Raw genomic sequence first — 9,801 nt, 5'->3', positions numbered from 1 at the left:
GTATGTCCTCCATCGTAATTTTTAACCTTCTTGCACTGATGTCTGGTTCTCCTCCCCCTCATCACTTGACAGCTCTGAGCACGATCCCACTTCCACAGTTCCGAGTAAAATATCTTTAGGCCTCACTCAGACATCATAGCATTCTGTGATCAAACAAGACTTATTGTCCACTTCCAGGAACAGAAGATGAAAAATAAATAAATAACAAGTTTAAAATGTGTTTCCTTGAAACAGAATAATCAAAAAACAAATTTCACCCGAGTCTCAGAAGGAAATAATAATAATTACAAAACAACTTAATAGAATTTCTATTTTATAGCATTACCGGGTCTGAAATAACTATGTCTTTGTCTTGTGACATTTCAGGACATTGAAGGATCAGAGGAAGACTCAAACTAAAGCCATGAAGAATCAACATCATGAAGAAAGCTTAGACACTTCTTAGATGTGGACCACACTAAGCACAATTCTTTAAGTAACGTTTTTGGGTATAGGGTATATTTGTTTTTGGGTATAGGGTATATTTGTTTTTGGGTATAGCCACACATATTTGCTTTCTGGTCAAATCATATTAAATATGGAGGAACAAAATGATACATCCACTGCATGTGTTTTTATTTATTTATTTATATTTAATTCACTTGGGGTGGGAGGGTGGGTGGGTGGGTGACACTTTTTATCTAAAAAATTTATATTAATGTGCAAACGTCTTGAGCAAAGGTCTTGAGCACCTCCGTGATCTTTAGCAATAGTCCTCTGGGCTTTCTGGAGATCTTTCAAAGCTTTTATTTGTACATTGGCTGCTTTTCACGGTTTTTCAGTCCAGCTCTTTCATGGCTGTTTGTTAAGCCACTTAACCCTGACCTATGAATCATTCAAGCATAAAAAAGGTCGCCTAACCTAGGGAAACAGTGTTGTCACTACACGCAAGAACTTAGCAAAAAACAATTTTAAAATTGTGTCATTAGGCAAAAAAACCAACAAAAAACCCCCACTCCACATAATTTTGTTCGTATTTCTTTAATTGAATCTATAGAAAATACCAAAGATACCGCAGTTTGACTGGCAAAATAGTATTTTTGCAGCAACGATGTGATTCATACAGACTTGCTGGCATATCTTAGCATAGAGATCTCTGTTTCTGTAAAGATTTGATGGATCTGGACAACTGTGGAGGACAAAAGAAAAAGTGGCAACACCTCTAAGAAAAACTACCTACAGCAGATGAACAGTATCTGGAAGTTACGTCCTTAAGAAATAGGAAAATGTCCACCAGGATCTGAGAGACACATCTGGTACTTGAGTTAATCCATCTGCTGTTGCCAAAGACTCAGCAGAAATGGCCTCAGTGGAAGGTTGGCCCTGAAGAAGCCATTTATAGGAAAAGGCTGAGGTGTGCCAAATGATACAAGAACTGGAAGGAATCAGCTCTTACAGAGTGATGAATCCAAATTTGAAATTTCTGGTTCAAATTACAACAGTATGCTTAGAATGGGTCAGGAGAGAGATACAACAGTGACTGTCAACCATTAGTAAACCACAGTGGAGGCTCTGGGGATTGTTTCAAAATTGATGGAATTATGAACACAGAAAATTACCATCAGATTATGATTCACCCTGCAATACCATCTGGAAAGTGTATGATTGGCAACGTTTTCTTTTAGCTCAACAATGATCCCAAACACACTACCAATGGCCAGTGCACAGAAGAACACACAGTGGATGAGTGTCAGTCATAGACTGGCCTCATGGACTCCAAGATTATTGAAGCAGTGTGAAATCATCTTGACACAGGACAAAACAAAAAGGCAGTCGAGGTCCAAAGAAGAGCTTTGAATGTCCTTCAAGTCTGCAGAACTATTTCTGAACACGACTTAAAGAAATCAGAAGAACGCTTGACTAAAAAAGTTCATGTGTAAAAGAGGGTCATAGCAAATGTTGACTATCAAGCTTGTTAGAATGAACTGTGTTTTTGCCTTATATCAATATTTGTATATTTGCGTGTCTCAATAAATTGTTGCACCAGCTTTGCATTTTACTAGCAAAACGCTAAGATGTGAGTAGTGACTCATGACTTGTGTACAGTACTGTACTTTATGACAGTGGGTCTGCCCATCAATTTTCTATTGCTTATCCAGGGAGTATTTGATATTATTTAACCACACAGTGCCTGGTCAGACGCCGATAGTTATCTGCTCATCATGGAAGCGTCTGTGTAATGCAGCTCATTTACATTGCCATGTGATATTGTATACAAGCTGCATATGAGGAAAACAAATGATCTGACATTTGTGATGGACCACAGTATCTCTCGGTAAACAATCAGTTTGCACGGTGCTGTCATGGAGCAAAGGTCACACAGATGGCAATAACTTGTTACATCAACATAAGCGTATGCCACGAGAGAAGAAAGCCAGAGCGAGAGACACAAAAGGATAAAGAATGAAGGAGAGGTTAGGAGAAAGACGTAGGGGTGGGTGTGTGGGGGGGTGGGGTTAGAGGACCAAACTGGATGAAGAGGATGAGAGGTTTCTGGGAATTAGCACATCTGCCTCATTACTTCTAAGATCTACAGCATTTTAGAGGGCGGGTGTGATGTGTTACGTCAATGTGAATTTCAAATTGCAGTGGAGTTTTAGCCAGTGGATCTCTGTTGCACAGTTAGCTTAGTTTGCTCCATGTATACAGCTTTCAAATTATAGACAGTCACAATTATTTTACTTTAACACTTAATATTTTATCTCTCACATATAGAGTCTAAAATATAAGTGTTATCCTAACTTAGGCTTTCAAAAAAAAAAACTGTTGAATTTTCCACCTAAAGCTTCAATTTGAGCAAAGACCAAAAACTAGACTCCTTTCACCCCTCTTGTCCTCATCATCCAAAACCAAATAAACCCCCCCTAAAACTAACAATGGGGCACTTTAGGGGTCTCCTTCTGACATTCACGGGTTCATCAGAATATTTTGCGAGGGTGTGATGTGGCCCGGCACCTCTTTATTAACTCCCAGAGCAGAGCTATTATTGGACTGTTCCTCCTTCACATCTTCTCACTCCTGACAAGTCGAATCACTGGAAATTTTCAGCTCAGGGCAGCATCCCTCAGCTTTGAACACTTGTTTGGACAAACATAACAAGAGAGAACAAAAAACAAGAAGAGGTACAGAAGAAGAAGAAGAAAAGCACCTGAGAGGAAGGCACAAAGAAACTACCATATATAAAATGTGAGTAATAACTGAGTTTTGTGGCATTTAAGTTCATTTAAACTGATTTAAAATGACTCTGTTGCCTCACGACAGGAAGTTAAGCAGCTTTGGGTATGAACCACTGGCTGGAAACTTTCACCAGCTGTTTCCTTCAAGTGCTGCAATTGTTTCCAATTTCAGTGGATTTTGTCATTTTTACAGGCAACACTGGAATTTTCAGAAATATCACTTTTTACAGAAGTGTTTGCTTGGCTGGGATGGCTACAGCCTCTAGTGCAGAGAAGTTATAAACGAAGAGGATCGGCTTATACATATGATCTTATAAATAAAAGAAATCATCTGAGCATATTTTAAAGGTACAGACTTTCTAGGAAAATCTGTTCAGAAAATCACTTCTGTTTTTACTAGTTTCCTGTCTGAGTTGCAACAGAGGAATGGTAAAATCCCCCCCAAACCCCCTAATGTGTCACTGCCACCAAGAGCTGTCTCTCTATTACGATGCAGGGTCTTTACCTTACTATAGTAAAGTGCCTTGAAGTGACCATTGTTGTGAATTTGTGCTGCAAGAATAAAATTTTCCAGAATTCAACTAATTTTAGTTTCAGCCCATCAGAGCTGCATGCGCTGACTCAGAGCTGTTAATTCTGCCTTCCATCACTGCCAGTGAAATTAATTTAAGGGGCAGCTAAGGACAAGAGGAAACATGCCCACGAGCAATTAGTAGCACAGAGTACACGAGGGAATAAAAGTGTTGAAAAAAGACAAACTAGAATGATGTGAAATAATCAGTAAATTAAATCTTGAATAGTCCTTCCTGTGCTGCCCCCCTCTCCAAACGCTTAATCTTGTTTAGGAGAACAAGGACACTCGTTGTCCCTCACTGCGCCACCACTGTAAGAAAGTGGGACAACAGGACTGTGTGTCAGATTAAATGTTGCACCTGAGTCCGGCAGGTAGGTGCAGCTCATTACAAAGCTGCCTTGTGCTCAGTGTCGCGTGGAAACAGCGAGTTACTGAAAGAGACGAACTTAGCCAGTCCAAAGAAAACTTAAGCGACAGTTGGACAGCTTCTGCGTTCTTCGGCTTGAGTGTCTAAATGTTCATTTAAAGTTAAAATAATCCCCTTAATCTAACAGGTTGTCACTCACCTGCAGCAGCGTGAGATGCCCGTGAACGCAGGGCATGTGGGTTATAGCAGTGTGCCGTCGGGAGCCTCAGAGACATGCCCTCTGCTCATTCCGGAGTCCGACTCTCTGTGGAGGCCAATGACGAGAGAGGAGCTCGAGGCAGCTGCTGGGCCTGCCTGGAGGAACGTGCGCTGTTACCTGGTGCTGCTGTTCTGGCTCGCCTGGGTCACCATACTTGCCACTTCTATCGCCATCATAATAAAGAGCCCCCGGCCGGTTGCGACGCCCTTGAAATGGTGACAGGAGTCTGTGTTCTATCAGCTGCAGGCCGACCAGTGGACGGAGGCGCAGACCGAGGGTTCAGAGGGCATGTGCGGTAGGACGCGCCGAAATAAAATGCTGAAATTTGGGTTTAATATTTCTATGCTTAAAAAATTGACATGATGGATAATTTAAAGGTGGGTGATCAATTCAAATATCGATAGATTCTATTCCGACGCTGATATTGGATCGATATTAGCACGATAAGATAGATACTTTGCTTCGATCCTTTCAGTTCAATTTTAGACCACTAAACTGTGGTAAATTATTTATTTATGTTTGTTTTTTGAAAATGGAGGGGGGGACTTCAAACATGCACTACGAAAAATGTCTGAATCTTTGTATAGCCTGGCCCAAATTAGACGGACACATTTACATTCCAGTTCCCCATTTTCAAAATACATGAGAAACTGAAAAATGTTTTTGCTTTGACTGATTATTTTGGAAAGTGAAAATCACAGTGACTGATCAAAATTAGTTCAGAATTTACAAATTGATGATTCATCTCAGTCATGATGCACAAGCTGCCTTTATAAGTTAAAGGCACTGGCCCCGTAATTACATGGTAAATGGCCTGTCTTTGTACAGCGCTTTTCTAGTCCCTAAGGACCCCAAAGCCCTTTACACATCCTGTCATCCACCCATTCACACAAACATTCAAATTCAAATTCAAATTCAAATTCTATTTGTCACGTACACAGTCATACACAGTACGATATGTAGTGAAATGCTTGGACAACTGCTCGTGACCTAAAGAAAACAAAAAGGAAAAGGCTATGAATAAGATAGGAAATAAATATGAAAAAATTAAAAAGGGTAAATTTAACTAGGAAGGAATAAAATATAAATTAAGGTTAAAAATGAAATAACTGTACAACACAAATTAGAATGAAGGGTAAATTTAACTGGGAGAATAAGATAAAATATATAAATTAAAGTTGAAAATAAAATAACTGTACAACAAAATACACAATACACAATATAGAACTATATAAGAATGTATGAAGAAAACTAAATATAAATAAATATATACACAATAACAGCAGCTGTACAAGTATTAACCGGAAATGAAGAATATAGTGACCAGTGTTGTGCAAAAACAAAGTCACACATGGTATCTGATCTATATCAAAATTTGCAGCATGCACAACCTTAGATGCACCTCATTCACCATCACTTAACTACCTGCTTCCTGGCAGTCACGACAACAGGAAAGCTGCAGTCATCAGTTTTCATTGAAACCATTTTTTCCATTATTTTGTCCACCGCGTTTATGTTGGTAGGGCCAATAACGGCTTTTAAAACCACACAAATGTTATTGTACCCAAAAATGCAATGTGCAAGCGTGGCTGTATTTGTACCAATTATTGCTTTTAGTTAAACAGTTTCACTATTACTGTGAGGCCAAAAGCTGCACTGGGTTCATCTCTGTGCTGATAACTACTTAATCTGACTGTGTGATTAATACTGTGGGCTACCACACGATTGTATCAAGTTATGAGAGTCTGAGAAAGTGCTGTTGCTTTTGCTTTGAAAATAGAAAACATTTTTCTAATCCCACTTGAGCATATGTGCAACATGTTCTTCGATATAAATGATAAATAACAGCTCTACTGAAATAAACATGAATGCAAACCCATCACATGAGGAAACTGAATATCATGGCATTCTGATTAAAAATAAGTAACTCTTTCTGATATGTATTTTCTTAAGCAATGCATGAGCAGCTTCCCTACCTCAGGTCTTTGGGTATAGGGGCTCTAATCCTGAAGGGTGTGTTTGATGTTGAGGTCTTTCCTTTAAACCTCACTGCCGCTGATAAAAACTTTGCTCCACTGGCTTGGATGCAACATCTGCTTAGTGAGAGCCGCAAAGCAGGTGAGTAAAGAATTTTTTTTTTTTGCAAATGGCATTCAGACGTGGTTTTATGGGCCTTTATTACTGATTAACAGGCTTCATGCTGGTCCTGCAGGTCTTAAAATTGTGCTTGACTTGTGTAAACGGGATCTGTTGGCACTTCAGGATGTAACTGGAAACCTCTCAGCTACCACACAGGTAAAACCTGCTTTCTGATCATGCACTGCAGTCAGGAGTTCATAAAATATGAAATGGATATTCTTTCTACAGCGTGCACTCCACTTCTGGTTGGAAAAAGGTATGGCAGGTTTTGTTATCTGTGACACTGATGCAGCATATTCAGAAAAGGTAAAATGATATTGACTAGTTTTGAATTTAGCTACAAGTCGCGTTACCATAGGCTCAGTTTTTCCAATTAAATGTGTACTTTTCAGACTCTGCTGGAGTGGAGACGTGTCTTTGGGGAATTCAGTAGTCCGGAGGAGGAAAGGTGTTGTTATGCATGTAAATACAGAGTTTCTTTATGTTATAAAGGAAGCTCAAGGATTGCTGGGAAAAAAAAGTTTAATTTCAGGATTGTCGTGGTTAAACAGACGGCAGATGTTCTGCGTCCATTAAATGGCTCCGGTGAGGTCAACGTTACACTGGTGGATGTGGTCATGATGAGGTCCATTCTCCCTCGTTCACATCACCCACTGTTTGCACAGGAAGTGGCTGATGCTGTAGAGAGACACCTACAAACAAGAGGAGATAATATATGGCCCAGCTGGACAGTAAGATTTCTCTATAAGATTCTTGTATATTTTGATAGAAAAATGCTTATTTTACAGATTTTGCAAATTTTCCTAAAATCCTTGTACAGTTATTTTAATTGACTGCATCAAGTCATTTTTTTCCATTATAAGCAAACCTGTTATTTGTGTTATTAAATGTCAGAAAAGCTAATGCACATATTGCTTAATCTAGTGGTATTATCTGTTTCTGACTGAACAGCTCAGCCCTAACGTTCGTTTAAGCTATGTTCACACTGCAGGTGAAAGCGCATCAAATCCGACTTTTTTGACCCTATGCGACCCATATCCGATCATGGTATGACAGTGTGAACGGCACAAATCCAATATTTTCAAATCCGATCTGGGTCACTTTCGTATGTGGTACTGAATCCGATACATATCTGATGTTTTAGAAAGCGACTGCTGTTTGAACGGTCATGTCGCATTAAATCCGTCTTTTACGTCACTGACACAAGACAGACGCCAATTATCAGCGCCGGAGAAGACATAAACCCTTCCTGGCCATCCAGTGAAACTGTTGGGAAGACAATGTTGGAGAAACGTGAACATTTTATTTGTACTGTATAATCTGCAGATTCTGACAGAAGTCTGCAACTATCCTTTGAAGCACCGCTCCTCTCTAAAACAGCAATAAGGATCATTACTAGGCCATATGTAAATAACAAAATAACTTTATAACTTAAAGCAAAATTGGGAAACGTAAAGACCGAAACAAGTCTTTATATTAGGGCCATCAGTCAAACAATACTGTTTGGTCTGGATCGAAACAGAGCGCGTTGTGTGTGACATCTTCTTTTGCGCATGTGGGCCGCTTTGAGGTTTCACACTAGAGCGCGTTTGCTGTCGCATTTTATTTGTAGTGTGAACAAGCAGACAAAAAAATCGGATTTGATCAAAAAATCACAATTGAGCATTAAGACCTGCAGTGTGAACGTAGCCTTAGTCAACTTTCTATGTGACAGTTTACAAGCATCAGACTACAAAGATGCGACAAAGATACTAAAAACCGCAGCTCTTATGCACTACTTTTCAATACATGTTTATTTTTTCAGCTTTGGTTTGGAAAGTTAGTAGTTATATGGTCACTCTCTCCATTGTTTTAACAGGTTGGAGGCAACGCATCTCAGGAATTGAAGAAGTTACTCGTGGTGTTGATGATGACTCTGCCAGGATCACCAGCAATCCAGTATGATAAAGACATGGAGAAAACAAAGGTAAAGCCTTGTTTGAGACTTTAAATTGATTGATGAATGATTTTTAACCGCTAACGATGTCATCTGAAACATTGCAGCTTGTATTATACGCCACTGAAAATTTGCATGTCTCACAGAGAGATGGACGAGCTACTAGATACCAAACACTCAGTATGAAGCTAGCTTGTGCTCTAAAAATGTCTCAATAAGATTTGTTCTTTGACTTTTTTTCACAAATGCAGTTGGAACTCTTGCAAAGCTGTTGCAGTATTTGGGGCATATTGTATTTATTTTTCTCACATTTGTCGCTATCCTCCCCTCTTCCTCAGGAAAAGGGCAAAATGAACCGTGCAGCCCTTCAGCTCTTCTCCTCCCTCAGCTTCTCCAAAGCCAGAGAAGAAGCGCTTCAATATGGCAGTTTCACCTTCCTCCCTTTCAACACCTCGTCATCCTCCAACTCCTCGCTTTCCTCTCCTTTATCTCCCCCAATTCTTGCCTTTCTACGCTCCTGGGGTTGTGTCCACTTCCTTGTTCTGCTCAACTTCGGGTTTCAGCCTCAAAGCCTGGATCCTGCCTGGGCCTCGAGCTTGCCTGATGCCGGGCTGTTTGTAGCCAGCACAGGGATGGATCGTTTTGGGTCCACATCTCTCTACAGTCTCAGACTGCAGCCCCACGAAGCCATCGTAATCAAACTTTTTGAAGCACAAAACTATTCGTAGAGTTTCTGTGGTCGGGTTTCAGTATATTTCAAACCACAGTGATGCAGCTGTTTTAAAAAAAATTCTCATTTGTGCTCAGAAGTCACTGAAAATAAAGTCATTGTTTTGTCTGGCAACATTTGTGGTTCCCCTTCAACCACTGGGATCTGTAATATATGTATAATATAGCATGACTGTATGAACTCAGATAACAAGTAAATCTTGATTTCACATCACAAAATTTTGTTTTGTGTGTGTTTAAAGAGTTAAAATGATACTCAGTTCACATTGGGTTTAGATAACCTATTATAAGTGTGCTTATATCAGAAGTGAAAAAATCCTTTTTACAACAAATTTGGCAGTATCCCGAGTGTTATTACTGTAACCGAAGAGTTCTCTTGTATTTTGAGTTTCCTGAATTTTTGAAACGGTCACTAAGGCGTGCGACTAAGTATATGCTAGCAAAATGATACAATAAATGCTGGATATAAGGACAGCATAAAAGATGCCAATCAAAGAAAAGAATGAACGTGACATGCAACACAACCCTTTCTGCCACACTCAATTAGTGGTGAAGTGTGGCTGCCTGAGAAAACAAAAAACA

The 9,801-nt window shown here is 39.6% G+C and overlaps 3 protein-coding genes across 4 annotated transcripts in view; 2 read left to right on the top strand and 1 right to left on the bottom strand.

Annotated features, from left to right (window-relative positions):
• ppm1na (protein phosphatase, Mg2+/Mn2+ dependent, 1Na (putative)) overlaps positions 1-585 on the top strand; it is a 5,430-nt gene extending 4,845 nt beyond the window's left edge. Inside the window, exon 6 of the mRNA XM_040008507.1 lies at positions 367-585. Coding sequence (XP_039864441.1) covers positions 367-399 — 33 coding nt within the window. The 3' untranslated portion in view covers positions 400-585. The remainder of the gene's footprint in view (positions 1-366) is intronic.
• Positions 1-4,464, bottom strand: part of rtn2a (reticulon 2a) — a 28,602-nt gene extending 24,138 nt beyond the window's left edge. For both annotated transcript variants that reach the window (XM_040008501.1, XM_040008502.1), the window contains exon 1: positions 4,356-4,464. In XM_040008501.1, the coding sequence (XP_039864435.1) occupies positions 4,356-4,431 (76 nt within the window). In that variant the 5' untranslated portion in view covers positions 4,432-4,464. The remainder of the gene's footprint in view (positions 1-4,355) is intronic.
• Positions 4,465-4,595: 131 nt separating this feature from the next.
• On the top strand, positions 4,596-9,792 carry LOC120719376. Its single transcript, XM_040008511.1, has 8 exons — positions 4,596-4,710; positions 6,369-6,533; positions 6,628-6,710; positions 6,783-6,860; positions 6,947-7,002; positions 7,087-7,285; positions 8,413-8,520; positions 8,829-9,792. Exons 1-8 carry the CDS (start codon positions 4,704-4,706, stop codon positions 9,216-9,218), a joined length of 1,086 nt encoding a protein of 361 aa, XP_039864445.1. The 5' UTR covers positions 4,596-4,703; the 3' UTR covers positions 9,219-9,792.
• The last annotated feature ends 9 nt before the right edge of the window (positions 9,793-9,801 follow it).

Source organism: Simochromis diagramma, unplaced genomic scaffold, assembly GCF_900408965.1.
Source record: "Simochromis diagramma unplaced genomic scaffold, fSimDia1.1 OVJJ01000344.1, whole genome shotgun sequence".
Lineage (NCBI taxonomy): Eukaryota > Metazoa > Chordata > Actinopteri > Cichliformes > Cichlidae > Simochromis > Simochromis diagramma.
This window is presented reverse-complemented; position numbering and strand designations above follow the sequence as displayed.

What these genes read in the sequence shown, in the direction of transcription:
- LOC120719376 (XM_040008511.1), top strand. An exon ending in TAGTGAGAGCCGCAAAGCAG is followed by an intron (nt 6,534 to 6,627) that starts GTGAGTAAAGAA and finishes CTGGTCCTGCAG; the next exon opens with GTCTTAAAATTGTGCTTGAC. An exon ending in ACCTCTCAGCTACCACACAG is followed by an intron (nt 6,711 to 6,782) that starts GTAAAACCTGCT and finishes TTCTTTCTACAG; the next exon opens with CGTGCACTCCACTTCTGGTT.